The sequence below is a fragment of the Asparagus officinalis genome, chromosome 5 (assembly GCF_001876935.1).
Source record: "Asparagus officinalis chromosome 5, Aspof.V1, whole genome shotgun sequence".
Classification (NCBI taxonomy): Eukaryota; Viridiplantae; Streptophyta; class Magnoliopsida; order Asparagales; family Asparagaceae; genus Asparagus; species Asparagus officinalis.
In genome coordinates, this window is record NC_033798.1 from 99,959,355 (window position 1) to 99,981,454 (window position 22,100).

The window sequence follows — 22,100 nt, forward strand, 5'->3', positions numbered from 1 at the left end:
GTTGAACTTTAACAGTTGATAGTGATTACCTCAAAATTGGACGTAAACAGAGGATATTTGTTTGTAATTTATCCTTCATTTTTTGAGAAGTGCTATGTAACTATGATCCTTGGGGACACAATTATTTTAGATGAACTTCATCGTGACAATATAATTGGATTATAACATGCAGGACATGGGGAGAGCAAATTTGATTAACTATATACTCTTGAAGTTTCATATGAAATTTCTGCTTTCTCTTCTCTTGATAATTCGATTGAATTTCATAATTCACATTTGTGCTACATTGGCCAGAAGCATCTTCTTGAATCTTGTCTCATGACCCACAACATAAACTGGCAAACACATAAAAGCAAGTTTACGGAAACCTGTAATGCACTATTAGAGTCAATAGAGAAATCCATTATACACAGTATAAACATAAAAATTGCTGGCCTTCTTTAGATTGCCTATACAGTGTCTTAATAACGGTTATCACTACCCTCGTTTTTATCTGTACAGAAAAATCCTTAATCCCTCTTTAACCCAAAAGCTTCTTACCTTCTTCTGAAATTGTAATCTCTTTTTTCCTGTGTGCTTGCATAGGTTTTGGTTTTCAGTTCAAAGTGATGAACCAATTGCCAATCTTTACTCAGTAACAATTGCTTGCTCTCTGTTGATGATCATACTTCTAAGTAGTCTCACTTACCAATTACCATCTGTTCTCTGGACTTCCATGATATAATAAATTTCTTGCAGGTGGTTACCTGTGGAAATGTTCCTCTTGAATCATCATATCAGAAGGTTCCAAGATGTGTATACACTTCTATGAGTTTATATGAATATAGGGGATGGGACTCAAAGGCTGCCAATTCTCAACATCGCCGATTTACATGGGGGCTCAGAGCAGTGGAGGTTAGTAATAGCTTACTGATATCCATCTTTCTCCTTTCTTAATTATTAATGCGAATTGCGAAAGCCATAGATTTCTTCAATTTGCATATGACATGTTCTTAAAATGATTCCGTGATGAAGTCTAGATGAGTGGTAGTCAAACCCAACATAAGCCTTTGGTATCTAATGGCAGCAGAGAGCAAGTGGATTACATAAACTGAAACCAAACACTTGTTAAATCAAGTTTCCATTCTCTCAACACTTCTCGGGTAATACAAGATAATAGAAATAGGATCATGATACTTTATTGTGGATATGGGGAATATTTGAGGGTATTTTTGTTGTCCCACATACACTAGCAGTGCAAAGCACTAGAAGGAAGAAGAAAGGGCATGACGAAACGGGTACAGAGGATCACCCATCTCTACAAAACTATTCTACTTCTCTTCCATTTCATTAAACTTCAGCCTTATTTTAGGCTTTTACATGATAAAGAATGTCAGCACTTCTGTAGTTCCATAATTGGAAATAGCTATTAGTGACTTACTAAAACCTATAATAGCCCAGTTTAACTTGGTATTCCATGACTGTATGTACCTTCTCTTCGTAATAGATAATTATGCACTCATGTAATTAACTAATTCATTATTAGATAGCTTAATTTAGAGAAGTGTTACATTTGGTTCATAACATAAAGGAAAATAAAATAGTGGATAGTGAGGACCTTTCTCTCAATTTTTTAAAGTGATCTATTATACACCATCCCTCTTAGGAATAAAATCTATTCCATATCTGCAAATCATCTTTGTGGATAATATAAATATTCATGAACTTGTAAATTCATTGAACAAAATGGAATGTGAATTTGATCTCCAATCCCTTTGTATTATATGGAATCAATAAAATGATTATCCTTTATTGGGGAAAAAAGCACCTAGCCCTTTTCTTTTAGCTTATTGGCATTTATTTGAACTTTCATTACATTTCTGCAGAGGCATGTTGTGGATTTTTACATATCAGACTTCCAGTCTGGCTTACGAGCGTTGGTAAAGACCGGTTATGGTGCAAGAGTAGCCCCATATGTTGATGAGTCCACTGTTATTGATATCAACCCCAGCAATAAGGATTTATCTCCCCACTTTATCAGGTGGTTGGGGGAGAGGAACCTTTCAAGTGATGATCGGGTCATGCGTCTAAAAGAGGGGTAAGCTCAAGCTATCATTTGTTGCAAAGTTTCTTTTCAGTTAGATTCTTAATTCCCTTTTTTATTGTGTGTTAAAAGAATGTTGTAATTGGATATATTAACATTACTGTTTTGATCACTGTTCTTTGTTGTTCACTAGGAAATAATAAGGCATTTCAATGAAACAATATTCTTTTGTTATGGGTTGTTTGGGTCTTCAACAAATACCAGTGACTTGAAGAAAATTAGGCAAGCAAACTACACTTCTCCACTCTGATAGGAAGCAGAATTTCAGAGTTCCTTTTTTTTCTGAATTAAAATGGAAGTGTGACTTTTGCTTTAATGGAAAATATTCTCTATACCTTTTAGGTTAAAACTAGTGTTCCAAGTTACTTTCATATACTTTATGAACCCCAATCAAACAACACTACTCAAACCATGCATGGAGGGATCATAAAAAAGAATAATAAATAGAACTGTATTCTCAGTTTTTTTAAACTGTGTGGCTCTTTTACTACATGTATATATCTGTGATGTAAGTTATCTGATCTGGAAAAGTCATATTCTTTATGAAAATGGTAATATCTGTTTCATTTGAATTTGGTCCTTATTTCTCTCTTTGGTCTCATTACATATAAATCCTTTCCTTATCAAGAAGGCATCACCTTTGAAGCAATTATTCTTGAGTTGCAACAGCTCTAGCGAGGATTTAATCAAATATCGGAGAATAAAGGGGCTTGCCTTTATCTGACTCGGAAACTAGGGGAGTGTTGTGGTCAAACTGTCAAGGGAACAAACAGTTTATTAGTTTTTTCCCTCCCAACTTTGAGGGCATTTTCGTTGCTTTTTCTAGGTGTCAGGACGTTTCCTTGATTTCTTCAAATGTTAGAAACTTTTTATTTAATACATATATGAGGGGATTTTCGGAATTCCAAAAATGAAGCTCACACGAACCAAAATAGGGATTTTCTTAAAAATTAGTACCAGTATTTCTTGCGCATGCTATGCACGCATACACAATTCAACTTTGAGGTTAAAAATGATGAGAAGTTGGAGGGATGGATGAGTAAGTGGGTATTAAAGAGAGTTGGTGGGGGTTAATAGGTGTAGTTAGGAAGAACATGCGATGAATGAAGTTAAAAAGGGTATTTTATTTTTAGTACCCTTTTCATGATTCTTAGACTATATGTGTAAATTCTGAGCACATTTTATGGAATTATTTGAATTCGTGACTTACACAGGGGTAGACCAAAAAGTTGGGACGAAAAGGATGACTTTTCTTAATAATAGATAATAGATAATAGAAGATCATGGATAGATGATAGATTATATACTATGTCTTCTTGCAAGAAGACTATCCATGATAGATTATATACTATGTCTTCTTGCAAGAAGACAAACTAGGCAATAATTATGTACTCTTATGTAATTTCACTGTAAACTATTAGCATTTATTGACCACACTTAGTCATCGATATCTTCCTTCCTTCAGGTACATCAAAGAAGGAAGCACCGTGAGTGTAATGGGCGTTGTCCAAAGAAATGACAACGTTCTAATGATTGTTCCCCCCTCTGAGCCTTTATCTGTGGGCTGTCAGTGGTCCAAATGCATACTCCCAGTGAGCCTCGAGGGCATTGTCCTTAGTTGCGAAGACTCTTCAAAGATCGATGTTGTACCTGTATAATTTAGGGTTTGATTGGTAAATGGAGTTGAAGGCTTTTTGTACAACGGATTTGAGTTGGCAAGTGTTTATTTTGTATTTGCTCTGCTGTCTTAGAAAGCTATTGTAATTTTTTTTAGCAGTGATGCGTCTATCCATAAGGTGACGGGGGATTCTTGAAATGTTGAATACTGCCTTCAACTGAAAAACTCTTCTATTTCGTATTTTTTAAAGTAAATTTCTGCTTGAGGGATTTCTCTCTTTGCTTGCAAGTCTCTGGTTCATGGCATCTTCTTGTGGATTTTAAGCATTAAAACCATGGTACAGTTTTTAGACTCTGTTTTAACCTCAAGGCATATGAATTATGTCATATACAATGTATCTTTTAGGTGTAAACAAAGTGAAAGGATGGAAGTATCTATCTTGTAGGATGCCGATGTACGATTCTATATTCATCATATCGCGATTCTCAAGTATGGAAGCATGCTCCTATATGCATATTTATGGTTACTTGATACAATCCTTCATAAATACACCATTTAGGATATAACTTAGCTAGAGATTTGCAAATATACCAATGGGCAAAACCATTGTTTTTTTTTTTAAATTCTGTCAAAAAATAATTAGCAGTGAGAATTAACCAAATTATGTCCTGGAATAGTTTGAGAATATATAGGTTTATATAAGTTAGTCTAATGTCTAGAAACAATGTTCCAAAAAAAAAAAAAAGGTGAGATTACCGTCAGAAGGATGGTAATGCTACTCTGATATTCTGATGACCACAGGCTAATAAATATTACACTAATGGGACGCCACTCTGATATTCTGATGACTTGAAACAAATGGTGCAAAATCAATTTATTTAGATCACCATAAAAAAGGGGCATAAGCAAGAAGAAACAAGGCACTGAGATGAATATAGATGTAAGGACAAATTTTCAAAACCAATCTATTTAGAAACATAATTATAAAAAACGACCTTTTTGCAACTTATTTATCAAAATCGACCTAGTTTCAGCCAGTTAACTGGGTCGATTTTGAAAAAAAAAGTTACAAAACTTCACGGACTTCAAGTCCCGTGAAGTTTAAGCCCTCTTTAATCATGATTAGCGGGGGTCTAAACTTCACGGGACTTGGAAGTCCCGTGAAGTTTCGTATATTTTTTTTTTAAAATTTGACCCAGTTTTAGCCAACTGGTTGAAACTGGGTCGAATTTGAAAATTAAGTTAGAAACATGTTGAGTTTTGCAATTAAATTTGTAAATAGGTTGAATTTGAAAATTTGATGTAACTACATTCATTCTCTCTCTATGTTTTATGTACTTACTGTTATAGTACTTGCATATGCACAAACAAACTTCCCTTCTGACTTCTGTCATGATGGATGAGTTCAAACCAAGTAGTTTGAAAGGGATTCTCTTAATTATGATTGTGCTCTCCTCATTTATGAATCATAGCTTGCTGTTTACTCTTGCAACAACTACTTAAAGTGTGACAAAGACTTGACAACTCTCTAATGTTTCTTTTTTACTTTCCAAAGTTGATTTAGTGTATCGAAAATCTGCTGATAGAAGAGATGCACAAATTTCAGATGGTTTTGCTTTTGTTTGGCTTGTGTATTATGATTTTGTATTTTTGTGTGAATACACATCTCACCAATTTTTCCATGTTATGCCGAACGCTAACTTTTTCTTCTTCTTCCTTTTTTTAAAAAATCTTTTACCAATAGACGGACAAAACAAGGAGATGTGAGGAAGTTGACAGAAGCCAATCATTTGGAATTCATGGTCTTTTTTTAATTAAATTAGTGACGAATGAAGGTCAAGTGTCTTCTTTGTTGGACCACTTGGTATGTTATTATTCTTCTATCCTAGTGCATGAACATCTGATTCTCTGCCAGTTAGTTGGGAAATTAGCAAGTCTTCACAAAGAAAACAAATTTATACTATATATTTAATAAATTGTAGGTTGTGTTAATTTTTCATCTATTCGTAAAATCACTTGGCGCTTTTGAAAAACAAAATAAACACCCTTACACTTGCCAAAAAAAAATTTAAGAAGGGAAAAAAGAAAAAAACAAAGAAAGGCAATACTTAAGCTTAGAAGAATCAGCGTGAATTCTCTCATCTTCGCAAAAATCAAACCGAAATGTCCTCATATTTTTGTATTACACACGTCACGTGCACCGGAGCAGTAGAAATTTTAGTCACAAACATTGTTAAGGAAAAAATATACTTTAATTTTCACCCAGTAAATACTTTTCCTGCATATGGACCGCTTCATTTTAAATCATCATGGTAAGATTTTGGCTAAATACCCATATTGGTATTTTATTTCAACCCCATTTGCCAAGAATGTATTTTAATTAAAAAAATCGGCGTTAAGGTATTTTAATTGAATAAAATTACCAATTAGGTCTTTTTCCTCGTCGGCGACCGCTTTTCCGACGACCCCATCTGCCCCAGCCACCCAAGCTCCGTCACCAAGCTCCAGATCCAACCGTCGTTGCCTTCCTTCTCGTCTCCAACAGCCAGCGCCTCTCTCCCTCGTCGTCAACCCCGACGAGCCCCACACCCGCCATCACCGCCTCCACCCCATCCCCCTTCCATGCTTGCAGACCAGCCCCACGACCATCTCAGGCCAGCCCCTCCACCTCGCCACGCCGTCCTCTCTTCCCCGTCGAAGACCACAGACGCTACGCTGCCGCTCCAAGCTCCGCTCAAAGAACTCTCCGCCATCGCCGAGTTCACCCCGAGTCCCAGCTAAGATCCGCGTTGGTCAGAAAACAGTGCCACATCAGCAGCTTAAACACATAAGCCACCGCGTGCAACGCACGTGACGAGTTCTCGCCGGAAAAGTGGTCGCCGACGAGGAAAAAGACCTAATTGGTAATTTTATTCAATTAAAATGCCTTAACGCCGATTTTTTAATTAAAATACCTTCTTGGCAAATGAGGTTGAAATAAAATACCAATATGGGTATTTAGACGTAAGATTTTTTTTCAACTATAAGAATAGCGAAGGCAGCATTTTTTTTAAAATTTTTTTATTTCCAAGACCCTAGAAAGTTAACAACTGCAAAGTAAATTAACAAATTGGCCCACATAAAGGCCCGCCCGATGGATTTCGAGCCGAGACATTACCGTCGTCCTTCATTCCATTTACTAGAGAGAAAGAGAGCGAGAGAAACGAGCCAACATTTATTTCATTTTATTTTTTTCTTAATTTTTACCAGCACGAAACAAAATCGCTCTCTTCTCCTCGATCGGATCTGGTGAAAAAAAAAAAAAACGCTCCAATTTAAGTAACCGAAGAGTGCACGATCACCGCCACCGCAAAGCAACCAAAGATAGCAACAAAGCGCAGAGAGAAAACCCTAATTTCTCCGATCGAGGCGAGGTTGATGTTAGCATTTCTGATCTGAACTTAGGGTTTTCGTTCGAATTGGGACTGACGATTGATTCGTTCAGGTTGGGTCGTCGGTGATGCTGCCGGAGCTCCGCTGATATCTTCATTCGGTTTATTGATCGGCGGCCGGATCGGGCGAAGTCGATGGATAAGAACAAGAGCAGAACCGATATGCTCGCTGCTGGCCGAAAGAAGGTCCTTGATCCCTCCTATCTCATTGAATCTTAGTTTATGCATTTTTCTGGGATTTTTCTCTCTCTCGTTGTCCTGTGATTTTTAGGGGACAGTGCATCTGAACACCTCTTGGATGTTTGGGCAGTATTTTTTTTGGGTTATTTGAACATTCAATATTTGAAAATTTCCAGAATTTAGAATTCCCCCCCTCTATTCTCTGTATAAGCCTACTTGTTGTCTGAAATTGGGATTTCTTTTTTGTTTCAATTAGTTTGGTGATTTTGATGGATGTACCACCTGGGCTGTTGCAAGATTCCTAATTTCTTAAAATTTTGAACTTTATACATTCTTTCGTTAGGGAGATATGCCACTACTAAATTTTTTTTTGGGTGGTGCAATTTTAGTCAGATTTAGTTCCTACATATAATTTTAGTTTTTAGTGCTATATGTTTTAATTTGAATGGACAGACAGACACACATCAAATGTAAGTAAATATGTTAGAACACATTATGTTAAGGGGAAAAAAAGAAAATTTAAATGCCACTATCAATAAGAATTTCATCTTTGGACCAAAAGCAATTATTAGATGGGCATATGGACAGATTGCCACGATATAAAGTGTAAAAGAACTATTCCTAATTGAGACATTTCTTTTTAAAATCCCACACGGACAAAAAAAAAGAGCTTTTGAAGTTTGTTTCCCATGGCTAGCTTGTCAAGAAAGACTATTGCTATAAATTGCAGGATTAATAATTTAGTTACAATTGTTCTGCTTCACACTTCTCAGCTCCAACAGTTTAGAAAGAAGAAGGGGAAATCTTCGGGCAAGGCCAGCAAGCCTGAGAATGGTGGTGATCCTGAGGAGCTATCAAAACTACCAGATTCTCCATCTGTTCCCTCTGCTAAACACGGAAGGGACCAAGAAGAGCATCCTACTATTTCTTTAGATCGCCAGGTAAGGGAACTTTTTCTTTGTGATTCTATAAGTTGTGACTTTAGAGGGGTAGATTGGGGGAAGAATGTTGTGGGTTTTGATGTATAATTTAATTCTCATTTGATGCTGGGTAGGGGCAATGCAGGAAGCTAACCATTCTGGATCTCAAGAATTCAACGGTGAGATATTGGAGAATAGAGAGGATGAAGCTGATGGAAGCATTCATGTTATGGCTCCAGATTCGGAGAGGACCAATGAAGATGGTGCTGCTGCTTCTACTTCATCTGAAGTCACTGAAGAAGGTGCAGAAAGTCTTGTTTTTGACAATTCTGAGAATGGAAGAGACAGGAACCAAACTTCACCAGAGGAGCATGTGATTAGAGTTGGAATGATTGAGGAAAGTATAACACCTGATCAAGAAGCTACTCAATCTTCATTTCTGGCTGGAAGACTTGAAGAGGTTGGTTCTATTGTATCTGATAAGCCCGAGGAGAGGACTCCTATCCAAGAAAATTCAGATGCACAATCTTTAGAACAAAATATGCTATTCACTAACAGTGAAGGAGGTATTATTGTAGTTGATGCTGAAGGGGAACAAAGTAATAATGAAGAAACTGCCATCCATCACATATTGGGGCTTGGAGCAACTCAGGAGGAAGCCAGGTCTTCTATATTGGCTGAAGAACTTCAGGTGGAAGATGCATCTGTTTCTGATAAAGCTGAGGAAAGTTCTGCCGTTCTCCCTTTATCACAGGATTTTCTCTCTGCTGCAGCAGAAGATAATGCAGCTCCTGCTGATGAGGAAGGGGATAGAAGAAATGATGAAAAAGCCATGCTTCTATCTGAGTGGAATCTAGAGTCTAATGGGCCTCCTCTGCCTGATATATTACTTATGGAGGGAAATATGAGTTCTTCTTACAGGCCAGAAGACAGTATTTCTGTTGAAGAAACTTTAGATACCATATTATCTGCTTCTCAAGGTACTCTGCTCATGGAAGAGGGAGATGGTGCTTCTATATGTAATGAGGAAGGGGATCGAAGAAACGATGAAGAATTTGGACAACACACTGGAAGAACTGAAGAGGTGGATGGGTCTTCTATTCATAGCGAAGCACTGTTTCATAAGGCAAGGGTTAGTCTTTCGGATGAGCCTGAAGGGACTTCCTATACTGAAGAAAATCTGGAAAATTCAGCTTCCTCTACCAAAGATATTCCACACTCCAAGAGCGAAGATGTTGCCATTATTACAGACACAGGAGAGGAAAAAAGAAATATGGAGGAGAGAGTGGCTCAATCTTCTCCTGGGAAGAATGCCACTGTAGAGTCTTTGGAGAAGCTTTCTCCACGAGTGGTTGTATCATTTTGGGAGATGACTGAGGAGATTAACAAAGAAGATTCTCATGCGCTGAGCTCTAATGAGGAAGTTGAGGATATTAGACAACTTCTTTACATAACAACTCTTGAGAAGGATGTCTTCCGGTTGCAGCTAGAAGAACAGATTGTATTAAGTGCAGAAAAAGAGCAACACTCTTTTGATGAAATGTTAAAACTCAGGGATTTGGTGAAGGAAACTCAAAATAGCAGGGGAATGATAAATGAGGAACTTGACAAGTGCAGGTCTGAACTCCAGGCCATGACTATTGCGAAGGACGAACTTGGGAATCAATTTCTTTTCATAGAAGGGGAAATGGAGGAACTTCAGATCAGGGCCAACGAGTTGCAGAATAACCTGAAGCAGTCTCAAAAAGGGTTATCTCAAGCTTTGGCAGAATTAGCTGGTTGCAGAGCCTCATTAGATACCTTGCAGAAAGAAAAATTGGACTTGACACAAAACATAATTTCTGAAAGAGATGCAAGGAAGAAGCTCATGGATGAGAACAATTTCTTTTCTAGTGAGAACAAGAAGCTCGCTTCAGAGGTATTGGAAAAGAAGGACCAGTTAATTATTGCCCTTAATGAGCTGGTACAACTTCAGAGCAGCCTCAGAGATGCAGGGCCATGCATTGAGCAACTTATTGAGGAGAACTTGTATCTTGCTAGTAGTTTAGATGTGCACAAAGCGAAGATCAGGGAGCTCAATGGAACGCGCCTGGAATTACCTTTTAAAGCCAAAGAATCTGGGAATACAGGAATGGTGTTGCTTCAGAAGGATCCAGAAAAAGATCATGACAACTCCATTTTATTTGGAATTTTGAAGCAGCAATTGCAAGAGGCCAATATCATATTGCATAACCTTGAGAATTCAGTTGATAATATGCACTCTTATGCTGTGTCTTTGAGTAGGTCAGGTGGAAAAGCAGCAGCACCTGGAATATCAAAAATTATTCAAGCCTTTGAGTCAAAAGCTCATAATGTGGAGAGTGTTTCAGATGAGATGCCGTCTCCAATTGAGGTAGAACACCCTGAAGATTCATATGCAATAACGAAGGAACAAACATCCAGTCTCGGAGATATTCTAAAGAAGATGGACTTGGAGTTAGAAAAGGCTGAACTTCCTTTAGCAAAGGAACAAAATAGCAGAGAGCATTTTAGCAAGTCGAGTATGGAATCTGAACCTGAAAATCAACAGAATAGCTTCTTTCAAGAAAGGATTGATGGGCTCGTTGAGAATGTGTCTGCCTATAAATCAAAAATAGCTGAACTTGAGAATCATATAGATGAAATACAACAAGGTGCAAATGAAGAGACAGCGAGGCTACTAAGTCAAGTAGAAATGTTGCAGAAGGAAGTGAATGACAGGTCATTCATTTATAAGCAAGAAGAGGATTCTATCAGGGGTGTTATTATTAATGCAACTGGAAAGCTTAATGCTTCCACGGGACTGTATGTAGGTGATGGATTGGATGTTGGCTCCCATGTTGTGGCTTCTGTTGATGCTGCTTTACTGGCAATTACACGTCTGCGTGAGAAGCTTGAAACCGCTTCTGTTAATTACAGCACCCTTGAAACTTCGTTTGAGGACTTGAGTAGATCATTTTCAGACATGCAAGGAAGGTATATTTTGGCTGTTGAGATACTGAAAAAAACACACGGTGGAATTAGCAATGTTGTTTGTGATTCATATCAGAGTGTGGAAGATACTCTGATAGATGTGACTGCTGATGAATCCCTAGAGAATCTGGGTGGAAACTTTGATTTGCTTATTGGACATTTGCAGAAGCTGAATGATGAATACCGCCACCTTTTATCTAAAAATACTGAGTTAGAGGTAGGATTATTAAACAGAAACCATGATATCGAAGAGCTGAACATGAGATGTGATGCTTTGTCCAAGGAGTTGGAAAATGAATGTCGTGGCAAAGATGGGCTTGAATCGATTTTGATGAATAGAGGCAAAACTTTCGAAGAATTGAGCAACAAGGTTTGTTTATTGTCCGAGAGACTGGGAGAGCATGAATCAGGTAAGGAATTAGATGCTGTCTCTATGTCTATGACCTCTGAGAACATGGAGACTGACTTCTGCATGTCTATGTTATCACGACTTGAGGCATTAATTGCTAGCCATCTTCAAAAGCATGAGGAGATTATTGAGCAGTTGAATTCTTCAAAGATTTGCTTACAGGAAGGTAATATTGCTACTGAAGTTTCAGCTGAAAACTGGTCCTTGCCCTTGAATATCTTACTTAAGCAAGAGTTGGTACCTAAGGTGAGTGAATTAAAAGATAAAGTGCAGCTGTTAAGTGCCTCAAACCTTCAACAAGAAGCTGAAATTAAATTCCTCAAAGAGGGCTTGAGTAAAATGGAAGAGGCTATGGAAGTATCTCATTCTGAGTTGAACTCAAAAGTATCTGAACTTGAACTTTCTGAGCAGAGGCTTTCCTCTGTAAGGGAGAAACTTAGCATAGCTGTTGCGAAAGGCAAAGGTCTGGTTCTGCAGCGAGATAATCTTAAACAATCTCTGATGGAGAAGTCCAGTGAGCTTGAACGATGCGTGCAAGAATTGCAGGCAAAAGAAACACTGCTTCACGAAGTGGAGGCAAAACTTAAGTCTTGTTCAGAAGTGGACCGTGTTGAAGCTTTAGAATCTGAACTCTCATATATTCGGAACTCTGCAACTGCACTAAGGGATTCTTTTCTTCTTAAAGATTCCGTTCTTCAGAGGATTGAGGAAGTCTTGGAAGATTTGGATTTGCCAGAGCATTTCCACTCAAAGGATATAGTAGAAAAAATTGAGTTGCTCTCCAGATTGGTTGCTGGTAACTCTTCTTTTCCCATGACTGATTGGGATCAGAAAAGTTCTGAGGGGCGCTCACATTCTGATGCAGGATATGTGGTTACAGAGGCTTGGAAAGATGAGATTCAGCCAAATTCTACTCAAGAGTTAGATGATTTGAAAAGAAAATATGAAGAGCTTCAAAGCAAGTTTTATGGCTTGGCCGAGCACAATGATATGTTGGAACAATCCCTGCTGGAGAGGAATAGAGTTGTACAGAAATGGGAAGAGATGCTGGACAGGATTGACATGCCTTCACGGTTGAGAACATCGGATCCAGAGGATAGGCTCGAAAGTTTGGGAAGAGCACTTTCTGAAATCCAGCAGGAAAGAGATGCTTTGCAGCTGAAGATTGAGAACCTCGAGGTTTCTACTGACATGCTTATCGTGGACTTAGAGGAGTCTCACAAAAAGATATCTGAACTCAGTGCTGAGGTTGTAACTGTTAAATCTGAAAAAGATTTCTTTTCTGAAAGCCTGGACAAGTTGAGGTTCCAGTATCTTGCACTGTCTGAGAAGGCTGTCCATGATGAAGTTGAGAGAGAGAATTTACAAAGAGAACTAGCTATCTTGCAGCAAAAGTTGGTTAAAGAAGTTGAGGTTAAGGGTCATCAAGATTTAAAAAATGAGATAAGGAACCTGCATGACTTGGTTCTCAATACATTGCCAGATGGTGATAGGATTGGGATGGATTACGACGGAAGCGAAATAACATCTCTGGAAGCATTATTGAGGAAGCTTGTTCATAATTATATAATGCTGTCAGAAAATTCCAAGCATCCAATTACCAATAAGGAGGCTCATTTTGAGGAAAGCAATTCATCTCTTGATAAACAGTCATCAAGAGATGTTCTGCATGACAAAGATCAGGAGTTATCAGGTCTGAGGGTGGAGCTTGATGAGGCCTCTAGGAGTCTGATTTTGGTGAAGGAGGAGCGAGATGAAACCATGGAGAAGTACCATTCTTTGAAATCAGAAATAGAGGAAACTACGAGACAGATGAATTTGTTACGAGAGGAGAGGGACCATGACATGAAAAAGTATCAGTCCTTAATGTTGGAGTTAGAGGCGGTGGGTAAACATAGGGATTTTTTGCAAGAACAACTGGAGAAGTATCAGTCTGTAATGTTGGAATTTGAGGCAATGGGTAAACATAGGGATACCTTGCAAGAACAACTAAGCCAGGAGGAGCAAAAAACTGCAGCTGCAAGAGAGAAGCTAAACGTTGCTGTTAGAAAAGGGAAGGCTCTGGTGCAACAGCGAGATGCCCTGAAACAGACCATTGAGGAGATGAATACTATGGCGGAACACTTAAAAATTGAGCATAATAAGCAAATAGAAGCTTTAGAATCAGAAAAATCTTTCTTGGTGAATCAGTTGGCAGAAAGTAAACAGAATCTGGAACAACATAGCCAAAAATTGAATGAATTGCTGTCAGCTGTTCTTTCCATTGACATTGGCAGAAACATTAACGTTACTGATCCTATCCTTAAGATGGAAGAAATTGGGAAAGTCAGTCGTGACCTGCATTTAGCAGTAGTTTCTTTTGAGAATGAAGCAAAGAAATCTAAACAGGCAGCTGAACTTTTATTAGTTGAGTTGAATGAAGTACAGGATAGAGTCGACATCCTCCAGGAGGATCTGGAAAAGGCTGAAGCTGCACTTGCAGAAAGTTATAAGCAGAAACTTGATGCCGAGGCTGCTAAGATGGATGCTGTTTCACGTCTTGAACAATTTATGTTGGTTCATTCTGATGAAAGAAAGAAGGCATTGGATACTTTGATGGAGTTGAAGTCTGGGATTGATAAACTTACGAAAGGCCGCATTGTGTTCTCTAATCTTTTTTCTGATGTCCTCAGAAAGGATATGGATACCTTCTCACATTTGAAGTCCTATTTGGAATCCATCTTGCAACAAGTAAATGATGAAAATGTGACAGATCTACCTGTTCTTGAATGTAGCAACCTTCATATCAATCCAACAATTGAGGTAAGGTTATTGTATCCGCATTGTTCTGTGATTCTGCTTTAACATCAGCTTTTATTTGGATCCCCTCCTAGTTATATTATGTCAAATATAACTTTCCTGACTAAATTATGCCTTCAAATTATCTTTTGTATCTATTCTGGTTGTCCAAACTGACATTAATTGCACTATGACTTTCCATTGTGGTTCATTCGTGAAGCGACATTAAAAGTAGTCTGCAGTCAGTGTAAATCTCAAAAGACTGAAGAGTAGTAGAACTGAACTTTTAGACATCGGTGTTATGCCTTTCTTTCAGATTATGTGTGCACGCTTGCACGCCACGCGTGTAACCTTGTCCTCATTAAATTGTAACCTTTCATAATAAACTATACAGACAGTTAAAATAAATAAATAGTTATTATCATTAAAAAAAAATTCATTAGTTTTAAGTCTAATGTATCCTGGTATTGTGTATTGATGGAACACACATGCACCCTTTGGTTGTTGTAAAAGAAAAATGCAAGAGCTAGATTTTATATATTAGCCTATAAATTATATCCCTCATTCATTACAACTTTGGAGATGAGGTACAGTGGTGGAATATTAGCATGGTTTGCAAACACTGGCTGTCATCTTATTTCGTTCTTTGTGGACTGAGTGATCTTTTTGTTCGAGGCCTCCATTTGTTGAAGATTGAAACAATGGAAACCCCTTGGCACAGTTGCCGGCCTCAATCAATCAAGTTAGGCCTTTGGGTTGCCTTCTTGAAATTTGCACGTGACTGTTTCCTGTCATCAACATATTTCTTTCAATGGTGGGTTTGGAAAAAAGTAAAATTTTGGAGAAAAGTGAAATACCTGGAGAAGTTATGCAGGGTGTTTTTTCCCTGTCTGGGAGGGACAGCAACGAGCATGCATCCAGTCTATCAAGAGTCAAGAGAAATAATTATGTGATATTAGAGCCTTTCACAGATCTTGTTTGATGCACGATGTAAATACACTGTAAATAATAATAATAATAATGGTGCAGCAAACTCTGGATGTAGGCTGAATAAAAATTTGGTTCCTTAATTTAACGGAGGATTTTAAGTGGTTGTGGTGCGGCGGTGGGGATTGGGTGGGTCAGCAAGTTGCAATCTGTAGGTTCTTGATGGCTCCTTCCTCAGTCGTATTTTCACTTGTTATGAAGACCTACTAATTTCCTTGTACCTTATGGTTCTTTTCTTCCATTTCCATTACCTAATTGGATGATGTGTTTTTTAGGAGAATGCTCATGCTGATGGTGACGTCTGGCTACTTAAGTTCGATTCACATTTTGGTGACAGTTTGATAGCCGAGCGTCTTGCTCTAGCTTGCTCTAGCTTGCATGAGTGCACAAGGGAATATGATGATCTGAAAGACAAAATACATCAACACCTCTATTCCATTCATGAACAGGCAACCTTTCTGTCAGAAATCTTGGAGACTGTAAAAAGAAAGTTAGTCTCTCAGAAGGAGTATTCAGAATCACTCAAGAGAGAAGTTACAAGCCTTGAATTGGCAATCAAGGAGAAGGAGAATGAAATCAGTTCAGCGCGTAGAAATGTCTCTCTCCTTTATCAAGCATGTAGGTGTTCCATTGAAGAGATTCAGGATAGAAAAGCTCAAACACTTGGTAGAACCTTTACTCCTGAAGGACACAGTTCTGAAGCATCCGGGGCTGTCACACTGCTACCTTACATTGATGAGCAAGACGATGCTGGTGGACATATTGTTTACACAGATCACTCTATTGGAACAATTGCTGACTCTTTGTTATCAGCCATTCAGAGCTCGACCAGTATTAATGAGAGGGAAGAATATAACCATAGGAAATTGAAGGCTACCATATTGGATTTGCAGAGAGAACTTCAGGAAAAGGATGTCGAAATGCTGAGGATTACTGAAGAGCTAGCGTCTCAGATTAGAGATGCAGAGACTGTTGCAAGGAGGTCTTTGACAGATCTTGATTCTGCGAGGACACAGGTTTCTTTACTTGAGAAGAAGGTGTCTGAGACGGAGAATGATAAGAAGTTACTAGAATCAAGAATTAGTGAGCTAAAAGATAGTGAGGCTTCATCACAAGAGTTGCAAGGCAAATTGAAATCTTTAACTGATATACTAGCTGCCAAAAACCAAGGTAAGTTATTTCGAGCAGATGTTGATTATTATCCCTCACTTCTAATGAGTAATAGTGTAACTAATAACATTGTACAATCTAGTGAGGCGTATTTAGTATATCCCAATGTTACCTACAAATTTTGTCATGCAGAAATTGAAGGGCTAAAGAGTGGCCTCATGCAAGCACTTGATGAAGAAGAGTCAAAGACGGAAGCACTGGAAAACAGGAACATGGAACTGGAGGAAATAGTGCAAGAGAAGATTCTAGCATTGGAGAACGTTGAAGCCTCCAGGGAAAAGGCTTTAACAAAGCTTTCAACTACAGTGAACAAGTTTGATGAGTTGCACAATTTGTCGGAGAATCTACTGCTGGAGATAGAAAGCCTTGAATCGCAATTAAAAGAAAGGGATGCTGAGATCTCATTCCTGCGTCAAGAAGTAACTAGATGCACCAACAATGATCTGGCCTCACAAGAAACTAACAAGAAATACCAGTCTCAGATAAACGACATGCTAAATAAAATGGAAATGATGGTTTCACGTTTTGGGGAATCACATATACACGCCAATGATGAGAACTGCAGTCAAATTCATGTATATACTGACATCCTAGATAAAAGAATAATGTCCATTATGAATGAATTAGAAGATTTGAGGGTAACAGCTCAAAAGAAAGATGTCTTGCTGCAAATGGAAAAAAGTAGAGTTGAAGAGCTGCTACTTAAAACTGGAGATCTTGAAACCGTATGCAATAATGAGATCCAGAGAGAGCCATCTCAAAGACAGAGAGATTCCGTTCATTCATCCAGCATGAACTCCCCAGTGCATGTAGAGACTGAACAAATGGTAAGCTGGCATACACTTGTACTAACCAGCTCCTGATATTCTCAAGGTTTATTTTGTTTGTTTGTGTTTAATTTCTTTGGTCAAGTAGTTAATTAAACAATGTCTGGTTAACTCTGCTGGTAAGGGTAATGATCTTTGCAAAATGGTGTAAATTAGATTTTCCAAGAAGTGAGTGCAATCTTTAAACAAATATTGGTAGTACTCATTTGCACTGAAGTTATGGCATCATATCAAGTCCATGAGGAGTAATGTCTAACATGAAAGAACCATGATATTTGTCAACAGTTAGTTGTCTTGGTTTAAGAATATTACTGCTATGTTTAGTTTTTTTGGTAACTGTGTAATGAGTTTTAATGTAGTCTAAGAAAAAAAACTTTCAATATTGTTGTAAATACAATTTTTGCTGGTATGATCTGACTTTTGTCATTACTATATGGTGTTATTGTAGGTACAGAGAAACAAAGCATCCTCTGCTCCAATTGTGACTCATATCCGCAGTGGACGAAAAGTAAACAATGACCAAATTGCTATAGCTATAGATTCGGAGAAGGATGACAATCTCTTAGATGACGAGGATGATGACAAGTGTAAGCTTATTGTTATAACCTTCTCGTTGATATTATTAGATTTCATATTCATTTAAGTTTAATTACCATTAAATGTGGATTTCTTTTTCTCTTCTGCAGCACATGGATTCAAATCACTTACTATGTCTTGTCTTGTCCCAAGAGCTACTCGGCCTATATCAGATAGAGTTGATGGGATATGGTAGGCATAATTCCATAGTTTTACAACTACTAAAGATGTATCTCATGAACCTGCTGTTTCTAACTGCTTATGTCTTGTTGTGTTTATCAGGGTATCAGCTGAAAGACTGCTAATGAGGCAACCTACTTTGCGACTTGGTGTTATTCTGTATTGGATTCTATTGCATGCATTACTTGCCAGTATTATTTGAGAACACCAGTAAGTAATGAATGCCTTTACTGTTCTTTCCATCATTCATCAATGGACAATGCATTATAATCTTAAACAATCCTGTCCATCATCCTTTGAAGAATTTGCAAATTTTCGTATGCTTAACGCGAAGCGAATGCATTTAATTCTATTTTTGTCTTGGAATATTTCTTTTCAATTGATTTTAGTTCTGATATCTCGCAGCTCAAACTTTAAAATCATATGTTTATGATTGTACTCTTTGGTGGAACAGATGATATTGTTTGTATTGCACAGGCTAAACATTTATCTAAATACACCATTTTAATTGAAATTTGCATTTATGTTTTATTTATATAAGTTTGACAGCTGCCTACAACATAAATCTCACCGTCAACCATTGGTGGATCCATTTAGAGCAAAGTGCGATCAAGTGACCCCATTTTGCTCCTCCAAATATAATACCCCATCCCTATACCCACTAAGAGACCAACCCAAATTAAATCTCATAAAATATTAGGTGACCCATAATAATTATTAGGTGAGCCCACTAAACTAATTGTTGACAAACTAAATTGACTAAAAACACCAGACTTAAACAGATCCCACGATCATAATTTCCCCCCTCACACATGCTAGATTTCCCTCCCTGCAAATCGCTACGCCATGTTCATGGGCTTTTCAAGTGTTTGAGATGTTAATACTTGAGAATTGACTTGTCAAATACATTGTTGATTCGCATAGGGATGCAAGATTTGCTTATTTGAAAGGCATAAGTGATGAGCTCAAATTCTATCAGAACCTCACACCACAAGGCGTTTTTGAGCAGTAAGGGGGCATGGAAACACCCAAATTGGCCCTTATATCTGAAAGGCTGAGAACGCACCCCCCCCCCCCCCCCCACCAAAAAAATAAAAATAAAAATAAATAAATAAAAATTACAGAACATTTGATAGGATTAGATCTCATAAGCGACCTCTCCAAGAAGATGGTGGAGACTACAAAACATAAGATCTATCATTTGGTTTATTTTCTTCTGAAGATATTGATTCTACATATCTGACTACAACAACTGTGCAAAGAGATTTTTTGTAATGAAGCTAATAAAGAGCAAGTTGCTGAATAGCCCCCCCCCCCTCCCCCCCACCAAAAAAATAAAAATAAAAATAAATAAATAAAAATTACAGAACATTTGATAGGATTAGATCTCATAAGCGACCTCTCCAAGAAGATGGTGGAGACTACAAAACATAAGATCTATCATTTGGTTTATTTTCTTCTGAAGATATTGATTCTACATATCTGACTACAACAACTGTGCAAAGAGATTTTTTGTAATGAAGCTAATAAAGAGCAAGTTGCTGAATAAAATAAATGATGGTTGATATTTGATAGTGTTATTAATGATGCTATTATGTAATTTGTTAGAAATATGAGAACTCGTTGAAGGCAGTTGTAATTTTTTTAAATTATTAATTATATAGTGATGCCACTTTCTAGAAATATGTATCTGGCACTACCGTTAACGAAAATTAAAAAACCAGCAGAGCCAACTTATGGTACTTTATCAAGATAAAATAATTCTTATTTTTCGTGGATTAAATTGATGAAAGACTGCAGTTTCAAGACTATATTTAATATTGATAGAGTTATCATGGTCAATGGAGTATATATTTTATCAGGGTTGACAAATCTTAGCCAACTAGGTACCTGATCCGAAATAGAAGTTATTCGACTTTTGTCGGCCTTAATCAGGTTGACAGACGAAACCATTCATTGATTGCTTTGGGTTATGGTATGACCCCATTTAGCCTGGTTGACCCTTTAATGGAAACCTAAAGGGCAACTTACGTTTATTTAACTTCATGCAGATTAACTGGCATTGATATGGTTATAGCTTGTGGAACAATATTGATGGAAACGTGTTTTTCTTTTTCTGGCTCTTCAGTAATATGTCTTTTATACATTTTCGCATTGCAATCTTATTATCTTCCTCATGATCTGGTCGACTCCTTCGTTATCTACCAAATATATATTAGATGTTTTTTGTTGCATGAGTTTAAAATCTAGGAGGTAGTCTACATGTGATTAATGTTGGGTGTTTCCCAGTTTCCTTTACTTAGGTGGATTAATTGTACACGCAGGAACTACAGCTATTTGCTTCCCCAAGTTGGTTGGCAATGGAGCTCAAAGATTATCAGTATATATAATGTGATTCTTGCTTCAAAAGAAATCCTAAGATACAATTGAGTTATCTACCTATTGTTTTTACCATCCAGGAGCTGACATACTTTCTCATGGTATTTTTTTTCTCCATCTGAGGTAAATCTCAGCTCCTTTGGGTTACATTCAAATAAGAGCGCGCACACAGATCCTGAAGAAAATTATCATCCGACCAATCTAAAAAGAACATGTGGAGAGTTTGCCTATACACCTTTGTACATTATTATTGTATTACTCTTAACCTACAGTTTGCGGAAATTGTAATATATTCGTTTTTCTCCAACACAAGAAATACAGATGATTGGGTGAATTTTGGAACAAAATCATACGCGTAGCTTTTTCTTTCTTTTTTTTTGTCTGTAAAACAAAATGACGGTTGTACTTGGTTTTCTGACAGCAACTCTTGCATTATTCAACATGGTCCGTCTTAACTTCTCACACTTGTGTGACTATACAAAATTTATTTTGAACTTTTAAGAAATGTCTGCAACGCTGTTGGTCATTCTTAAGCAATATTTTAGTTCCTAATGAGATTGTCTGGTAATTGTCTGGTAAGTGTCATGGTGTTCCCATGCGTTAGAAATATAATGTATAAACAAAGCATTGATGAGTGCATTTCGGCAAACAAGACCCCAATCAACTTAGTGGCCAAAATCTAACAGATGCCTCGACCCCGCCGACTCATCAAGTCAACATTTCTTTCATGCCGACACGAAAGACGGGATCAGCCGACCCTGTCGTCGAAGACGACCTACCAAGGGCACTCGACCATTTACTCGGCGACTCACGGAGATGACTTAATGAACATTTCCTATCGACTAGATTGAGGAATAATCTCCGCCTCAAGTCTCTTCCCCTTAACACATATCAACATCCCTAGTCCACCTCAGACAAGCCTTATATTGATTCTAGCCTGAAGGTCTTCATGACTTGTCAGCCTTCCACGTACCTTCTGTCACGTTCTCAATCACTTCTCGTAAAATGCGGAGACACCCACTCCCGTACCGAAGTGACTTCCCCTCCAGTCACTTGTAAAACGATGGATGACTCGGCTCTTAGCCCGCACTTTGCCACCGCCTCCCTATGCTTCGCTGCAAGTGACCCATTTATCCCCATCATGGTGATATATACAGGTAGACTCCTAACCTTAGGAGGGGCTGGCTCTCTCTCTAAAAAAAGAGGAGAATTCTCTAAAAAAGAGAAAGAACACACACAGTTCTTCATATACATAGGGAGCTCATACAGACCCTCCGTAACGACACCTTGCGATCTCAAGAACCACATCGGTTCCTGACCTTCCCCTTCCCTACTCAAGTTTCATTAACTTGACCGTCGGAGGAACCACGAGGGAACCAGTCCTCGCTCTCTCACGGGTTCTTCTTGTTTGTGCAGCATGGACTTCAGCCTCCAATTCAAGAACCAGGTATAAAGTCGGAGAAGGAGGCGACCCCTTCATCAATCTCCTCTACCTTGTCTCAGCGAGGACTCAAGAGGAACCGATCCCGCCCCGGATCCGCACCTATCTTCTTCTAGATACGATTGAATGT

General features: G+C 38.0%; 2 protein-coding genes across 6 annotated transcripts in view; both read left to right on the top strand.

The window, feature by feature from the left end:
• Positions 1 to 3,819, top strand: part of LOC109840374 (uncharacterized membrane protein At1g16860-like) — a 7,410-nt gene extending 3,591 nt beyond the window's left edge. For both annotated transcript variants that reach the window (XM_020408998.1, XM_020408997.1), the window contains 3 exons: positions 739 to 894; positions 1,866 to 2,077; positions 3,549 to 3,819. In XM_020408998.1, coding sequence (XP_020264587.1) covers positions 739 to 894; positions 1,866 to 2,077; positions 3,549 to 3,741 — 561 coding nt within the window. In that variant the 3' untranslated portion in view covers positions 3,742 to 3,819. The remainder of the gene's footprint in view (positions 1 to 738; positions 895 to 1,865; positions 2,078 to 3,548) is intronic.
• LOC109840375 (centromere-associated protein E) lies at positions 6,856 to 20,993 on the top strand. 4 transcript variants are annotated; one of them, XM_020409000.1, is made up of 10 exons: positions 6,856 to 7,114; positions 7,186 to 7,318; positions 8,086 to 8,253; positions 8,378 to 14,434; positions 15,673 to 16,567; positions 16,700 to 17,394; positions 17,843 to 17,981; positions 18,081 to 18,162; positions 18,253 to 18,360; positions 20,440 to 20,993. In XM_020409000.1, the coding sequence occupies exons 2-9, from the start codon at positions 7,268 to 7,270 to the stop codon at positions 18,350 to 18,352; spliced, it is 8,187 nt and encodes a 2,728-aa protein (XP_020264589.1). In that variant the 5' UTR covers positions 6,856 to 7,114; positions 7,186 to 7,267; the 3' UTR covers positions 18,353 to 18,360; positions 20,440 to 20,993. The 4 variants fall into 4 exon arrangements, with proteins under 4 accessions (XP_020264589.1, XP_020264590.1, XP_020264588.1 ...); XM_020409001.1 differs by having other exon boundaries at positions 20,445 to 20,993; XM_020408999.1 differs by having other exon boundaries at positions 20,475 to 20,993.

What these genes read in the sequence shown, in the direction of transcription:
- LOC109840375 (XM_020409000.1), top strand. Translation starts at nt 7,268, where the DNA reads ATGGATAAGAACAAGAGCAGAACCGATATGCTCGCTGCTGGCCGAAAG. An exon ending in ATATCAATCCAACAATTGAG is followed by an intron (nt 14,435 to 15,672) that starts GTAAGGTTATTG and finishes TGTGTTTTTTAG; the next exon opens with GAGAATGCTCATGCTGATGG. An exon ending in TGACGAGGATGATGACAAGT is followed by an intron (nt 17,982 to 18,080) that starts GTAAGCTTATTG and finishes TCTCTTCTGCAG; the next exon opens with CACATGGATTCAAATCACTT.